This window comes from Oncorhynchus clarkii, chromosome 4 (genome assembly GCF_045791955.1).
Source record: "Oncorhynchus clarkii lewisi isolate Uvic-CL-2024 chromosome 4, UVic_Ocla_1.0, whole genome shotgun sequence".
In the NCBI taxonomy this organism is placed as follows: Eukaryota; Metazoa; Chordata; class Actinopteri; order Salmoniformes; family Salmonidae; genus Oncorhynchus; species Oncorhynchus clarkii.
Genome location: NC_092150.1, coordinates 77254487 through 77272437, shown reverse-complemented (window position 1 = coordinate 77272437; position 17951 = coordinate 77254487). Strand labels below are relative to the sequence as shown.

General features: G+C 44.7%; 1 protein-coding gene across 4 annotated transcripts in view; it reads right to left on the bottom strand.

The window, feature by feature from the left end:
- LOC139407298 (ena/VASP-like protein) overlaps positions 1–17951 on the bottom strand; it is a 75864-nt gene that overhangs the window by 27867 nt on the left and 30046 nt on the right. For 2 of the 4 annotated variants that reach the window (XM_071150962.1, XM_071150963.1), the window contains exons 2-4: positions 2871–3045; positions 2579–2756; positions 12–78 (exon numbers count right to left, since the gene is read on the bottom strand). In XM_071150962.1, coding sequence (XP_071007063.1) covers positions 12–78; positions 2579–2756; positions 2871–3045 — 420 coding nt within the window. The remainder of the gene's footprint in view (positions 1–11; positions 79–2578; positions 2757–2870; positions 3046–17951) is intronic. The other 2 variants (XM_071150964.1, XM_071150965.1) reach the window with 1 other exon arrangement.

Below are 17951 nucleotides of genomic sequence, written 5' to 3'. Positions count from 1 at the left end.
TGATGCCTTACCTTGCTCTCTGCACCTCCATCTCGTCTGTAGTGGGCCCATTCTGGACTTGGCGCTGGACTGCTGGGCCTGGAAGGGAAGGGGTGAAAAGACAGAGATATTGGTGACCATTATTTGTATGGTTGATTTGATTTTTTATGTTGGTACCAGAGAGACAGAGAGAGACAGACAGAGAGAGATCGAGAGAGGGAGGGGTAAGGGTCTCTCTTCACAGTGTCACCATACTCGAGTTTGTGTCTCTTATCCACCTGACAGGTGAGGCTCAGGTAGACCACTCCAACCTGCATCACAGCTGTCACTCACTCTCTCTTATGTTACACAGGCATACTCCTGTTACATAGCCCAAGCACTGCCTGTGGGACTTTACAAAAAGAGACAGAGTGGTACCAGTTTGACTGGGAATGTTGAGGGCCTGAACCAAAGCTACAGACAGGATCATCACACAGACATTGTGGCCCTGGAGGCTTGGTGTTTGACACATGAGTTGTGCACTACAATCTCTTCTGTTGCTCACGACTGTCAGAAGTGTCTCTATAGAGGCCAAGGACAGGTCAGAAAGGATGTTGATGGCTTTGGTTGGTCCAGTTACAGCCAGTGTTCCAAAATAACACACAGCAACAAAAGGACCTGACTCACAATCTCTGGCCAGACGTAGTCTCCATACCGCTAAATACTGCTACTGACCAGACAGAGTCTCCATACCGCTAAATACTGCTACTGACCAGACAGAGTCTCCATACCGCTAAATACTGCTACTGACCAGACAGAGTCTCCATACCGCTAAATACTGCTACTGACCAGACAGTCTCCATTCTACTACATACTACTACTGACCAGACAGAGTCTCCATTCTACTACATACTACTACTGACCAGACAGAGTCTCCATTCTACTACATACTACTACTGACCAGACAGAGTCTCCGTATTACTACTGACCAGACAGAGTCTCCATACTACTACTGACCAGACAGAGTCTCCATTCTACTACATACTACTACTGACCAGACAGAGTCTCCATTCTACTACATACTGCTACTGACCAGACAGAGTCTCCATACCGCTAAATACTGCTACTGACCAGACAGAGTCTCCATACCGCTAAATACTGCTACTGACCAGACAGAGTCTCCATACCGCTAAATACTGCTACTGACCAGACAGTCTCCATTCTACTACATACTACTACTGACCAGACAGAGTCTCCATTCTACTACATACTACTACTGACCAGACAGAGTCTCCATTCTACTACATACTACTACTGACCAGACAGAGTCTCCGTATTACTACTGACCAGACAGAGTCTCCATACTACTACTGACCAGACAGAGTCTCCATTCAGCTACATACTGCTACTGACCAGACAGTCTCCATACCACTACATACTGCTACTGACCAGACAGAGTCTCCATTCAGCTACATACTGCTACTGACCAGACAGAGTCTCCATACCACTACATACTGCTACTGACCAGACAGAGTCTCCATTCAGCTACATACTGCTACTGACCAGACAGAGTCTCAATACTACTACTGACCAGACAGAGTCTCCATATTACTACAAACTGCTACTGACCAGACAGAGTCTCCATTCAGCTACATACTGCTACTGACCAGACAGAGTCTCAATACTACTACTGACCAGACAGAGTCTCCATATTACTACATACTGCTACTGACCAGACAGAGTCTCCATACCACTACATACTACTACTGACCAGACAGAGTCTCCATATTACTACATACTGCTACTGACCAGACAGAGTCTGAGGACTCCACTGTTACTGTAATGACTGGGAAGAGAGGACTACTGTTACTGTAATGACTGGGAAGAGAGGACTACTGTTACTGTAATGCCTGGGAAGAGAGGACTCCACTGTTACTGTAATGACTGGGAAGAGAGGACTACTGTTACTGTAATGACTGGGCGAACCTGCTGTGATTGAAGAGAGAGTGAGAGAGAAAACATTCTGTGGGTGAACATAGAATGAGAGAGATAACTAGGTGAACATAGAGAGAACAATGAGGTTGGTTTTGAGGATAGACTCTAACAGAGTGACAGGACAGTAAATGTGGACCGACAGACAGAGAGCCCCACTACTCTGATTCACCTGCATTATCCACGACATAATAGATCACCTCCTGACCTGTCGCCATTTTAGGGTTAATATCCACAATTTCAATTCAGGGCATTCAGGCGCCAGCTTCTGTCATGGTGTATGATGACAGCAGTAAGAAATGGGTTCCCATTAAGCCAGGCCAGCAGGGCTTCAGCCGCATCAACATCTACCACAACACTGCCAACAACACCTTCCGCGTGGTGGGAGTCAAACTACAAGACCAGCAGGTAGAGGTACACAGACACACAGACACAGACACAGACACACACACACACACACACACACACACACACACACACACACACACACACACACACACACACACACACACACACACACACACACACACACACACACACACACACACACACACACACACAATCACACACCCCACTTCCCTCACACACAAACCCCACCTCCCTCCCTCACACACTCTCTCTCTCTCACCTCCGTCCTGAGTGCTGAGGACATTGAGAGCGAACAGCATGGCATTGGAGAATGTGGTGGCTTCTTCCTTGCTGGCAAAGTTGAGTCCGTAGACCTGGCGGGCATCACGCCACTGGTGGAAGGTGGGCGTGGCCTGGTTATACTTCAGCCCCTTCACTATGGAGTAGTTGATCACCACCTGGAGGTAAGAGATGGAGCGGAGAGATGGAGAGAGTCAATGGTTACTTTCAAGGCCATTTCAGATCAATGTGTGTGTGTGTGTGTGCGCGTGCGTGCGTGTGTGTCTGTATACCTCTACCTGCTGGTCTTGTAGTTTGACTCCCACCACGCGGAAGGTGTTGTTGGCAGTGTTGTGGTAGATGTTGATGCGGCTGAAGCCCTGCTGTCCTGGCTTAATGGGAACCCATTTCTTACTGCTGTCATCATACACCATGACAGAAGCTCGCGCCTGGCAGATACTCTGCTCACTGAAACAGGAAGAGAGAAACTATTAGTTCATCATTTAATCAATCGATTGATCTGTCGGTTGGTCTATCAAGTCGTAACCCTGACCCTGTCATCAGACACCATCACAGAGGCTCTCGTCTGGCAGATACTCTGCTCACTGAAACAGGAAGAGAAAAACTAAGTCCATCACTTTAATCAATCAATCAGTTGATCAATATGAACCCTAACCCTTACTGCTGTCATCAGACACCATCACAGAGGCAGAGATACTCAAGAGTCAATTGGGAGAACTTGAACATCAGTTAATCAACCAATGGCACCATTTTGTTTGATTTAAATAGGCTATAACAAAGTAACAGGACCAGGATGAAGCACTGCATACTTGCATTATAAGACCAATCCAGCTGTAATCATGTGACTGATTGAAAAGGCTGTAATCACAAGATGTAAAGGAGTTGGATATTCTAAAGGAGACAACAACCCAACCTTCTTACCTAAAAATCAAACCTCATTAGCCATATACAGTGCTAGACCAGAGTCTGCTGCTACTGGTAGAAATATGTGTGTGTGTCCAGTTTGGGCCTGCCTCCTTCCCATCTGACAGTATTCAACACAGCCCACTGAGGCTCTCTCTCTTCAGTGACCTTCACCTCCCCCCTCCTTCCACACAGAGATCATTTTTAGATCATAAGTTTACTATGCCTGTGAGTCTGGGACACGGAGGGAGATGTACAATGTTACTCAAAGAGACAGAGGAGAGACAGAGAGGAGAGTCAGAGGAGAGACAGAGAGGAGAGTCAGAGGAGAGACAGAGAGGAGAGTCAGAGGAGAGACAGAGAGGAGAGACAGAGGAGAGAGAGAGAGAGAGAGGAGAGACAGAGAGGAGAGAGAGAGGAGGGACCGAGAAAGAGAGGAGAGAGAGAGGAGAGAGAGAGGAGAGACAGACAGAGAGGAGAGACAGATAAGAGAGAGGAGAGAGAGAGGAGAGACAGAGTCAGAGAGGAGAGACAAAGAGGAGAGACAGAGAGGAGAGTCAGAGGAGAGACAGAGAGGAGAGACAGAGAGGAGAGAGAGAGGAGAGACAGAGGAGAGACAGACAGAGAGGAGAGACAGAGAGGAGAGACAGAGGAGAGAGAGATAAGAGAGAGGAGAGAGAGAGGAGAAACAGAGGAGAGACAGAGGAGAGAGAGGGGAGAGACAGAGGAGAGAGAGAGGAGAGACAGACAGAGAGAGAGAGGAGAGACAGGAGAGTCAGAGGAGAGACAGAGAGGAGAGACAGAGGAGAGACAGAGGAGAGACGAGGAGAGGAGAGGCGAGAGAGAGGAGAGAGAGAGGAGAGACAGAGGAGAGACAGAGGAGAGAGAGAGGAGAGACAGAGGAGAGACAGACAGAGAGGAGAGAGAGATATGAGAGACAGGAGTCAGATGAGAGACAGAGAGGAGAGACAGAGAGGAGAGACAGAGAGGAGAGACAGAGAGGAGAGACAGAGGAGAGAGAGAGGAGAGACAAGAGAAGCAGAGAAGAGACAGAAGAGAGGCAGATAGGAGAGAGAGATGAGAGAGAGAGAAGAGAGAGAGGAGAGACAGAAGAGAGACAGATAGGAGAGAGAGATGAGAGAGAGAAGAGAGAGAGAGGAGAGACAGAGGAGAGAGAGAGGAGAGACAGAGGAGAGACAGAGGAGAGAGAGAGGAGAGACAGAAGAGAGACAGACAGAGAGGAGAGAGAGAGATGAGAGACAGGAGTCAGATGAGAGACAGGGAGGAGAGACAGAGGAGAGAGAGAGGAGAGACAGAGAGGAGAGACTGAGAGGAGAGAGAGGAGAGATAAGAGAAGCAGAGAAGAGACAGAAGAGAGGCAGATAGGAGAGAGAGATGAGAGAGGAAAGGAGTGAGACAAGGAAATAAAGGGGAGTGGGAGAAGAGATATTGAAAAGTATGGAAGGAGAGGTGAGACGGAGAAAAGGATGGAATGAGTTTAGATACAATGAGAGACAGTGTACAAGAGGGAAAAGGGGTAAGGAAGGGGGATAAGGAGGAAAGGGAGGGGGAAATGGAGGAGGAATGGAGAGAGGAGGAAGGGGAGGGGGAAAGGGAGGAGGAATGGAGAGAGGAGGAAGAGTGAGAGGGGAAAGGGAGGAGGAATGGAGAGAGGAGGAAGAGTGAGAGGGTAAAGGGAGGAGGAATGGAGAGAGGAGGAAGAGTGAGAGGGGAAAGGGAGGAGGAATGGAGAGAGGAGGAAGAGTGAAAGGGGAAAGGGAGGAGGAATGGAGAGAGGAGGAAGAGTGAGAGGGTAAAGGGAGGAGGAATGGGAAAAGGAGGAAAGGGGGGAGAGGGAGAGTTTTGACATAATAATTTGAATAACAAGAGATAGCCCTATCTGAGCCTCTGATTCATCACCAGGCTAAAATTAGCAGAGCAGCCCTGGGGCAGAAAAGAGAAAGAGCTGCATCAGAGGAGAGAGAGTGGAGGGGAGGGTAGGGGGGCTGAGACCCTAAGAGGCTTAGTGAGTGGAAACAAAGATTGAGAAAGTGAGAGAGATAAAGCCCCTTGAATTGAATTGAGGTTGAGAGAGAGACAGAGAGACAGAGCGATGAGAGGGAGGGGGGCAGGGTGATCACCTGAGATGAAGTGATAGTTATAGCGGGAGATAGAAAGGTAGCGAGCGAACAAGCGCCATTTAAGTGTATAGAAAGTGTCTCTCCTCAGCAGCCATGAGAAATAGGCCAGGAGAGATGTCAGGATATGGTGAGTCACTACCTTAGAGACTGAGAAACAGACTAATGGATAAACATGCTGACTGGGCCATCCTGTCTCTCAAGCTCATCCCACTAGTCCAATTCCAATACATTAGGCCAGGGAATACAGTAAGCCAGGATTCAGGGCTATACAGTCCTTTAGGGCCAAAACACTTCTGCTTCTCAACACCCGATCATGGACTGATTCAGACCTTGGACACCAGGTGAGTGAACTCTTGGGCCAATCAATGTCATTAATTGATCAATTGACTGGCAGGTAGAAAAGAATCAGCATCAACCCTGGACTATTAACCCTGGACTATTAACCCTGGAACTATTAACCCTGGAACTATTAACCCTGGAACTATTAACCCTGGACTATTAACCCTGGAACTATTAACCCTGGAACTATTAACCCTGGACTATTAACCCTGGAACTATTAACCCTGGACTATTAACCCTGGAACTATTAACCCTGAACTATTAACCCTGGAACTATTAACCCTGGAACTATTAACCCTGGAACTATTAACCCTGGACTATTAACCCTGGAACTATTAACCCTGGAACTATTAACCCTGGAACTATTAACCCTGGAACTATTAACCCTGGAACTATTAACCCTGGACTATTAACCCTGGAACTATTAACCCTGGAACTATTAACCCTGGAACTATTGACCCTAGACTATTAACCCTGGACTATTAACCCTGAACTATTAACCCTGGGACTATTAACCCTGGAACTATTAACCCTGGAACTATTAACCTTAGACTATTAACCCTGGACTATTAACCCTGGACTATTAACCCTGAACTATTAACCCTGGAACTATTAACCCTGGAACTATTAACCCTGGAAATATTAACCCTGGACTATTAACCCTGGACTATTAACCCTGGACTATTAACCCTGGAACTATTAACCCTGGAACTATTAACCCTGGAACTATTAACCTTAGACTATTAACCCTGGACTATTAACCCTGGACTATTAACCCTGGACTATTAACCCTGGAACTATTAACCCTGGAACTATTAACCCTGGAACTATTAACCCTAGAGTATTAACCCTGGACTATTAACCCTGGACTATTAACCCTGAACTATTAACCCTGGAACTATTAACCCTGGAACTATTAACCCTGGACTATTAACCCTGGAACTATTAACCCTAGAGCCTACAGTGATTTGAGGTCTTGTGATTGTAAAGTCCTAGAGTAGATGCTGCTGGTTGAGTCAACAACCCTGCTTCCAAACAAAACACAACACAAACACACTGTCATTTACTTTCCATGAAAGCACTGCACATCTTTGAGAAAGCCTTGGTTATAAATAAGCACACATCTTAGGGTGAGAGTGAAACTACACACACATTGCATTAGGACGGTGGAAGTGATGCTATACACACTTGTCACTATCGGTTTCCATCTTTTAACAGGCTTTAAATTAGCCAGTAAGGCAGTGAGTGAGTTGTTTAATTTATTTTCTTTAACTCAGCGGCTGAGTTAATTTTTAAAAGGAGTTCTTGGCAATCGCCTTACCCCACCAGCAAAAATAAACGAGACTCTCACATGAAAAGAGAACGAGAGAGGCAGCAAGATAGAGAATGAGAAGAGAAGAGAGAAAGAAGGAGAAGAGTGAGAGAGAAAGAAGAGAGGGGGAGAAGTAGAAGAGAGAAAGAGAGATGGACTGAGAAGAAGAGAGATGAGTTACGACATTGAACGACCCGTTCTGTGACCATTCAGGGGCAGACACACACTACAGTTTCCCAGCGTACAACACACCACATGCCACACCTGTTGAAGCATGTACAATTTGTCTCTGAGACATGAATAAGTTAGGCGTTTCTGTTTGCACCTTGACAGGAGAAGCAGCAGCAAGCTATAACTGAGTGGAGTTTTCTGTTGACGCAAACACACACACACACAGACACGCACAGACACACACACACGTGCACACACGCACACACACACACACACACACACACACACACACACACACACACACACACACACACACACACACACACACACACACACACACACGTTAAATACCACCCTGTACTCTGGAGAAAGCCTAGGGATGTACCTCAGCTCACCAAATCCCCTCCACTATACTGACATGTTTCAGTTGTAGATTTTTTGACCCAGATGTTTTCAGCTGCAGCAGCAGTTCTGGCTCATCTGGCCCATCACCTCCTCTGAACATCACACACACACACACACTCTCCCGCCCTCCCTCCCTCCCTCCCTCCCTCCCTCCGAACGGTTGGGTAGGCTGTTTGGAGTGTTTATCTGATCGGATAAAAAAAAAGTTATGTCCCCCCACTTCTAAAACCAAAGTTGCGCCCCTGAGAGGGATAGATGGAGAGGGAGAGGGTGATGCATATTGTTATGTTTATAGCCAGCTAAATGAGAGAGAGAGAGCTGCATTTCTGTTTCCAGCCAGCTGAATGAGAGAGAGAGAGAGAGAGAGAGCTGCATTTCTCTGTTTCCAGCCAGCTGAATGAGAGAGAGAGAGAGAGAGAGATGTATTTCTCTGTTTCCAGCCAGCTGATGAGAGAGAGAGAGAGAGAGAGAGAGAGCTGTATTTCTCTGCTTCCAGACAGCTGAATGAGAGAGAGAGAGAGAGAGAGAGAGAGAGAGAGAGAGAGAGAGAGAGAGAGAGAGAGCTGTATTTCTGTTTCCAGACAGCTGAATGAGAGAGTCTTGCTGTGCTCTCATCACTATAATCACCAGCTTCACAGCTTTTCTTCCCCACTCTAATTCTGACACAACACTGGTGCTCTGGGCTAAATTTACTCTTTTATCATCAGTTCCCTGATCAGAGATGAGCAGCGAAACAACGCACTGTCAGAGTGAGCAGACACGCTACCTATTCAAAGCATACACACACGCCGTATGGATGGACACACAATCTCCCTCTCTCCCTCGCAAATACACAACAAAATCTGACGCACACTTGGAATGGACACGCCACCCACCCGAATCCTCATCACACTGGGACCAGAGATAATTATCAGAGTAGTGAATCTACCTGCTCCACGTTCCAGGTATACAGGACCGTACTACTGTATGCATTACAAAGGACCCGAAAGACTCTCTAGGTATCCACTCAAAACTGCCACAAAATGTTGACGATAAAACATTTTCATTTTCAACATTTTCTACAATGTAAAATGTTAAATGGAGTGTTGTGCATGTAGTCATGCCAGAAAGGAACAAACATTTACACTGTCCCTTCATTCTCACAAATGACCACCAACAACCTCACAGAAAGGACAGTAGGAGATATGAGCAGGCTGGAAATATCACTAACGTAAGAGTCAGTCCTCTCCTGAAGATGATTAACACATGTGAGTGAGTGAGTGAGTGAGTGAGTGAGTGTGTGTGTGTGTGTGTGTGTGTGTGTGTACTATGCCTTAATATATTCTGTCAGTGTAAACCTTGGGGCCACATATGTTCCTCTTCAGTTTCCAGAGTGTGTCTCTGGAAATCTCAAGGCTATACTTCTTCTGTTAGGACCTCAAGCAGAGTAACATTACAGTGCTGTCCACGGGAATCTCCAGCAGAATCAGGTCACACACACGCAATGGGAGCTTCAGTCACAGCACTCACATTTATGATGATAACATACACCGATGGTCACGTTTACTGCACAGGTCCTGATTCTAGGTTTAAATAATGACAACTAAGTCAATCTCAAAATCTCTAGCAAGTCAGTAATTGTTCCCAGAATAAAGTGTTGCTGTAGTGAATGTCAATATGAGTATCAACTCAGTGTGTCTGTCTGGCAGAAATGATCCTACTTCTGTTACAGGTTCTTGGAGTGGCGAGGAACTGAAAGTCTCTCTCTCTGTTCCTCTTTCCTCTCCCTCCCGCTCTCTCTCTTTCTCTCTCCCTCTACTAATGCAAACAGCAGAGCATTAACCCAAGGCACTTCACATAACCCTGACACAGAGAGAGAGAGAGAGACCTTGTTGAGGTCACAACAATAACTCTTCAGGGGAGAGAGGTAGACAGAACCTGTCTTTGTATAGCAGAGCCATCTACAGATGACAACATCCAACTAACAAGCGAGATGGCTGGCAGGACAAATATCGTTTACAACAAATTGTTTTCTAGTCCCGTTACACCATTTTCACTGTCTCCAAAATAGGAATTCATGTTGGAGATGTTTAGTTTAAAAAATGAGCCAAGGAACTGCAAAATGAAACAGAGCGGTGTGTGTGTGTGTGTGTGTGTGTGTGTGTGTGTGCGGCACTGCATAAAACATCAAAGCAGCAGCAGCATTGAACAGCTGACAGCTTAAACATTTATAACTGTGGCACACACATGACCAATTCCCTACTAAACCTAAAGCAGCATTTATAGCACTGTGCTAAAGACAGTCCCCCCACCGGGTCAATGATGATAATGGTACCTTAGCCCCCCTTGCTTAAAGTATTAGTTGCTCCTAACCACATATCTGGGATCTGATTCCCCTACGTCCAGTTGTTACTTTAACCACTGGAGAGGTGTGTGTCTGTGTGTGTGTTAGTTCAATTATTTGAATCCCTTTACTTTCTTTCAAAAAAAAAGTGAGCTCAATGCGCAGTTTCTCTGGAGACAAATCAGCTCAAGCCCGAACTGTACTATGTAGTAGGGAGTTGTAGTTTCCAACAGGCCAATATTCTACATAGTTTAGCACAGAAAACATGGTAATTAACTACAATGACCAAATCCATTGCGTAATATACTAGTAATATATATTTTTTGCCTTATTTTACCAGGTTTGTTGACTGAGAACACATTCTCATTTACAGCAATGACCTGGGGAATAGTTACAGGGGAGAGGAGGAGGGATGAATGAGCCAATTGGAAGCTGGGGATGATTTATTTCTTTAAACATGTTTTATTTAACCTTTATTTAACCAGGTAGGCCAGTTGAGAACAAGTTCTCATTTACAACTGCGACATGGCTAAGATAAAGCAAAGCAGTGCGACACAAACAACAACACAGAGTTACACATGGAATAAACAAACGTACAGTCAATAACACAATAGAAAAAAATCTATACACAGTGTGTGCAAATGAGGTAAGATAAGCGAGGTAAGGCAATAAACCGTAGTGGAGAAGTAATTACAATTTAGCAATTAAACACTGGAGTGATAGATGTGCAGAAGATGAATGTGCAAGTAGAGATACTTAGGTGCAAAAGAGCAAAAACTAAATAAGAAAATGGGGATGAGGTCGTTGGATGGGCTGTTTACAGATGGGCTATGTACAGGTGCAATGATCTGTAAGCTGCTCTGACAGCTGATACTTAAAGTTATAAGAGTCTCCAGTTTCAGTGATTTGCAATTTGTTCCAGTCATTAGCAGCAGAGAACTGGAAGGCGGCCAATGGAAGAATTGGCTTTGGGGGTGACCAGTGAAATATACCTGCTGGAGTGCGTGCTACGGGTGGGTGCTGCTATGGTGACCAGTGAACTGAGCTAAGGTGGGGCTTTACCTAGCAAATACTTTTAAAGAATAACCAAGCATCCTCTACTGATGGAATGAGGTCAATATCCTTCCAGGATACCCGGCGGCAGGTCGATTAGAAAGGCCTGGTCGCTGAAGTGTTTTAGGCAGCGTTTGACAGTGATATGGGGTGGTCGTTTGACCGCAGACCCATTATGGACGCAGGCAATGAGGCAGTGATCGCTGAGATCCTGGTTGAAGACAGCAGAGGTGTATTTAGAGGGCAGGTTGGTCAGGATGATATCTATGAGGGTGCCCGTGTTTACGGATTTGGGGTTGTACCTGGTAGAATCATTGATAATTTGTGTGAGATTGAGGGCATCTATCTTAGATTGTAGGACAGCCGGGGTGTTAAGCATGTCCCAGTTTAGGTCACCTAACAGTACGAGCTCTGAAGATAGATGAGGGGAAATCAATTCACATATGGTGTCCAGGGCACAGCTGGGGGCTGAAGGTGGTCTATAACAAGTGGCAACGATGAGAGACTTGTTTCTGGAAAGGTATATTTTTAGAAGTAGAAGCTCAAATTGTTTGGGCACAGACCTGGATAGCATGACAGAACTCTGCAGGCTATCTCTGCAGTAAATTGCAACTCCGCCCCCTTTGGCAGGTCTATCTTGTCGGAAAATGTTATAGTTAGGGATGGAAATTTCAGGATTTTTGGTGGCCTTCCTAAGCCAGGATTCAAACATAGCTAGGACATCTGGGTTGCAGAGTGTGCTAAAGCAGTGAGTAAAACAAACTTGGGTAGGAGGCTTCTAATGTTTACATGCATGAAACCAAGGCTTTTATGGTTACAGAAGTAAACAAATGAGAGTGCCTGGGGAATAGGAGTGGAGCTAGGTGCTGCAGGGCTTGGATTAACCTCTACATCACCAGAGGAAGAGAAGGATAAGGGTACGGCTGAAGGCTATACGAACTGGTCATCTAGTATGTTCAGAACAGAAAGTAAAAGGAGCAGGTTTCTGGGCGCGGAAGAATAGATTCAAGGCATAATGTACAGACAAGGGTATGGTAGGATGTGAATACAGTGGAGGTAAACCTAAGCATTGAGTGACGATGAGAGAGGTTTTGTCTCGAGAGACACCATTTAAACCATGTGTGGAAGGTGGAACAAAAGGGCTAGCTAAGGCATATTGAGCAGGGCTGGAGGCTCTACAATGAAATAAGACAATAATCCCTAAACAAAACAGCAATGGACAGTTGACATTAGGAAAAGGCATGCGTAGCCGAGTGATCATAGGGTCCAATGAGTAGCTGGATGGGCTGGAGACATGGCGATTCAGACAGCTAGTGGGCCGGGGATAGCAGGCTAGCAGAAGGGCCTTAGGGGGACGTCGCGATGGAATAGTCTGTTGTAGCGCCCTCGGACGGTTACGTCGGCACACCAGTCGTGATGGATCGGCAGGGATCCGTGTAGGCAGGAAAAGGGTCCAGGCCAATTGGCAAAATAGGTATTGTAGCCCAAGAAATTTGCTGATGGACCTCTTCAGCTTACAGTCCGATATGCTTTAGACAGCTAGCGTACCACGGCTAGCAGGCTAGCGGATGGGCCTTCAGGGGATGTCGTGACGGAGGACCCTGTTGAAACCCCCTTGGGCGGATTACGTCAGTAGACCAGTCGTGATGGATCGATGGGGCTCCGTGTCACCAGTAAAAGGGGTCCAGGCCAATTGGCAAAATAGGTATAGTAGCCCAAGGAGTGGCTGATGGACCTCTTCAGCTAGCTGGGAGATGGGTATAGCATGAGGCTAGTTCAAGGCTAGGTCCTTGCTTCGGGACAGAGACGTTAGCCAGGAGTCGCCACTCGGATAGCAGTTAGCTAGCTGCGATGATCCAGGTGAAAAGGTTCAGAGCTTGCGATAGGATTCCGGAGATGTGGACATTTGGTGGAGAAAAAGCAGTCCGGTATGCTCTGGGTTTTACATACACTTTAGCCAAATACATTTAAACTCAGTTTTCACAATTCCTGACATTTAATCTTAGTAAAAAATCCCTGTCTTAGGTCAGTTAGGATCACCACTTTATTTTAAGAATGTGAAATGTCAGAATAATAGTAGAGAGAAGGATTTATTTCAGCATTTATTATTTATTTCATCACATTCCCAGTGGGTCAGAAGTTTACATACACTCAATTAGTATTTGGTAGAATTGCCTTGAAATTATTTAACTTGGATCAAACATTTCGGGTAGCCTTCCACATGCTTCCCACAATAAGTTGGGTGAATTTTGGCCCATTCCTCCTGACAGAGCTGGTGTAACTGAGTCAGGTTTGTAGGCCTCCTTGCTCGCACACGCCTTTTCAGTTCTGCCCACAAATTTTCCATAGGATTGAGGTCAGGGCTTTGTGATGGCCACTCCAGTACATTGACTTTGTTGTCCTTAAGCCATTTTGACACAACTTTGCTTGGGGTCATTGTCCATTTGGAAGACCCATTTGCGACCAAGCTTAAACTGCTGTCTTGAGATGTTGCCTCAATATATCCATATCATTTTCTTTCCTCATGATGCCATCTATTTTGTGAAGTGCATCAGTCCTTCCTGCAGCAAAGCACCCCCACAACATGATGCTGCCACCCCCGTGCTTCATGGTTGGGATGGTGTTCTTCGGCTTGCAAGCCTCCCCCTTTTTCCTCCAAATGTGCAGTTGCAAACCGTAGTCTGGCTTTTTTATGGCGGTTTTGGAGCAGTGGCTTCTTCCTTGCTGAGCGGCCTTTCAGGTTATGCCGATATAGGACCCGTTTTACTGTGGATAGAGATACTTTTGTACCTGTTTCCTCCAGCATCTTCACAAGGGCCTTTGCTGTTGTTCTGGGATTGATATGCACTTTTCGCACCAAAGTACGTTCATCTCTAGGAGACAGAACGCGCCTCCTTCCTGAACGGTATGACGGCTGCGTGGTCCCATTGTGTTTATTCTTGTGTACTACTGCTTGTACAGATGAACGTGGTACCGTCAGGCATTTGGAAATTGCTTCCAAGGACGAACCAGACTTGTGGAGGTCTACAATAATTTTTCTGAGGTCTTGGCTGATTTGTTTAGATTTTCCCATGATGTCAAGCAAAGAGGCACTGAATTGGAAGGTAGGCTTTGAAATATACCCACAGGTACACCTCCAATTGACTCAAATAATATCAATTAGCCTATCAGAAGCTTCTAAAGCCAAGACATAATTTTCTGGAATTTTCCAAGCTGTTTAAAACATGTTGGTACGAGGGGGCAGTATTTTCATTTTTGGAAAAAAAACGTTCCTGTTTTAAACGTGATATTTTGTCAGGACAAGATGCCAGAATATGCATATAATTGACAGCTTTGGATAGAAAACACTCTAACGTTTCCAAAACTGTAAAGATATTGTCTGTGAGTATAACAGAACTGATGTTGCAGGCGAAAGCCTGAGAACAATCCAATCCGGAATTGCCCCAGGTTTTGAAAGCGCTGCGTTCCAATGAGTCCCTATTCAGCTGTGAATGTGCCATCAACGAGCTTACGCTTTCTACGTATTCCCCAAGGTGTCTACAGCATTGTGACGTAGTTTTACGCATTTCTGTTGAAGAATAGCCGTAGGCGGCCATATTGCGTAAGTGGTCACATGGTGGCTCCGAGAGAGATTCTCGTGTAAAATACAGAGGTAGCCATTACTCCAATAGGTCCTACTGAAAAACGAATTGTCCCGCCGGATATATTATCGAATAGATATTAGAAAAACACCTTGAGGATTGATTATAAACAACGTTTGCCATGTTTCTGTCGATATTATGGAGCTAATTTTGAATATTTTTTGGGGTTGTGGTGACCGCAATTTCCGGGCGATTTCTCAGCCAAACGTGAAGAACAAATGGAGCTATTTCGCCTACAAAAATAATATTTTGGGGAAAAAATGAACTTTGGCTATCTACCTGGGAGTCTCGTGAGTGAAAACATCCGAAGTTCATCAAAGGTAAACGATTTAATTTGATTGCTTTTCAGATTTTCGCGACAAGGTTGAATGCTGCTAGCAAGGCATAATGCTATGCTAGTCTATGATAAACTTACACAAATGCTTGTCTAGAGTTGGCTGTAAAGCATATTTTGAAAATTTGAGACGACAGGGTGATTAACAAAAGGCGAAACTGTGTTCCAATATATTTCACTTGTGATTTTCATGAATATGAAAATTCTCTAGGAAGATTTATGTCTGTTGTGTTATGCTAATTAGTGTCAGGCGATGATTACGCTCCCGGATCCGGGTTTGAGAGTCACAAGAAGTTTTAAAGGCAGTCAACTTAGTGTATGTGAACTTCTGACCCACTGGAATTGTGATACTGTGAATTATAAGTGAAATAATCTGTCTGTAAACAATTGTTGGAAAAATGACTTGTGTCATGCACAAAGTAGATGTCCTAACCGACTTGCCAAAACTATAGAAATTTGTGGAGTGGTTGAAAAACGAGTTTTAATGACTCCAACCTAAGTGTTTGTAAACATCCGACTTCAACTGTATATACGAAATATATACGAAGAAAAAAATATATGTACAAGGGACACGACAAGACAAAGACGTCTGAACTGCTACGCCATCTTGGAATCTAATCTAGAATCTAGATTAGGTAGGCCATTATGGTATGAGGGCCAGATTGGGAATTTAGCCAGGACACCGGTCTGTGTGGGGTAGACACGGAAAGGGAGAGGGAGAGAAGAGACTGCTTGATTAAGAGGGATAGAGAGTAGTTGCTTCGCGAGGTATCTCCACTTGAAAATACACAATCTAAGTGATTGATAGCATGCCTTATTTACTTTGAAGAACTACAAAATAGTGATTTTGTCAGACAGTATAGCAAGCAGCTCTATAGAGATGAGATGATGACTTGAAATGAAATAATAAAGTCATCAAATTAAACAAATGTAATATAGACAATTGAAATATTTTATTAACGTGAAGTCATGTGAATAAATGATGGTTAATAAGTAATAAGCAGTAATGGGCAGTCATTACCGTCATGGGACTTATATTAATTGTTTTATTCTGTGCTGTTATAGCATTCAACCCACATAATGCATAGTGCATTTAATGTTTACAAAAATATCGAAATCGAAAACCATGATTATTTTTTCCTAAATTTTAAGACGTCCATCAGATTAAATTGTGAGACATAGAGAAACGTATTACTATTTTGCTTACCCACTCTGCCCATCTATTTGGGTTAGGTTTAGGATTCAATCGGCTATTTGGGTTAGGTTTAGGATTCAATAGGCTATTTGGGTTAGGTTTAGGATTCAATAGGCTATTTGGGTTAGGTTTAGGATTCAATAGGCTATTTGGGTTAGGTTTAGGATTCAATAGGCTATTTGGGTTAGGTTTAGGATTCAATAGGCTATTTGGGTTAGGTTTAGGATTCAATAGGCTATTTGGGTTAGGTTTAGGATTCAATAGGCTATTTGGGTTAGGTTTAGGATTCAATAGGCTATTTGGGTTAGGTTTAGGATTCAATAGGCTATTTGGGTTAGGTTTAGGATTCAATAGGCTATTTGGGTTAGGTTTAGGATTCAATAGGCTATTTGGGTTAGGCTTAGGATTCAATAGGCTATTTGGGTTAGGTTTAGGATTCAATCGGCTATTTGGGTTAGGTTTAGGATTCAATAGGCTATTTGGGTTAGGTTTAGGATTCAATAGGCTATTTGGGTTTGGTTTAGGATTGAATAAACTATTTTGGTTAGATTTAGGATTAAATCAACTATTTGGGTTAGGTTTAGGGTTCATGGGCTATGCCAAGAGACATACAGTAACTATTTGTTCTGTTGTGCTCGTACAGATGGACAGAGAGCTCAGTCTATGTTTGGGACAAATCAAGGACGGTCCAGACCAGACCAAAAATAAACATCTGTGGACTGTAATGATGGGGAGGTGAGTCGGAAGCAGGTGAAACTTTTTAATAAAACAACAAAACCAAAGAACACGACACTAACATAAGGCAGTACGCCAATACACGAGAACAATACCAACTGGTGAGTGAAAATGGGAGAGTGACATTTAAAGGGAAGTAAATGATGAAGGTAATGGAGTCCAGGTGTGAATCATAATGAGTAACAGGTGCACGTAATGATGAGTGCCAGGTGTGTGTAATGATGAGTGACATGTACGTGTAATGATGAGTGACAGGTGTGTGTAATAATGAATCCCAGGACCGGTGGTTAGTACACTGGCGACGTCGTACGCTGGAGGGGAGGAGCAGACGTGACAGGACGTTGAATTTAAAGCTGCACCAGACCCTACGAAAAACGAGGCCTGTGGACGTTGAAATCAAGGCCAGGGTGACTGACCAAATGTAAACCACTTTTAAATCCAGCATGGAAGACAGGAGAGGGAAGTCGCTGTGGTCCAGACTAATACTGTTGCAGCAGAGACATGAAATGTATTGACCAAGAATGAAGGAGAGGTTGTGACCTGTGTATTAGAGTGATGTTCTACGTGTGTGTGTGTGTGTGTGTGTGTGTGTGTGTGTGTGTGTGTGTGTGTGTGTGTGTGTGTGTGTGTGTGTCTGTGTTGTAGTTGGAGTGTTTTCATGTCTGACATCATGTTTGATTGTGTGTTGAAGCCTTGAGAGCTTGATGTGTGTTTTGGACAGTGTGTGTGTGTTTCTGAATCTGACTATGTGTTGGAATGTTCTAGAGCATGAATACTGGGATGCAGACTGCACAGAGCATG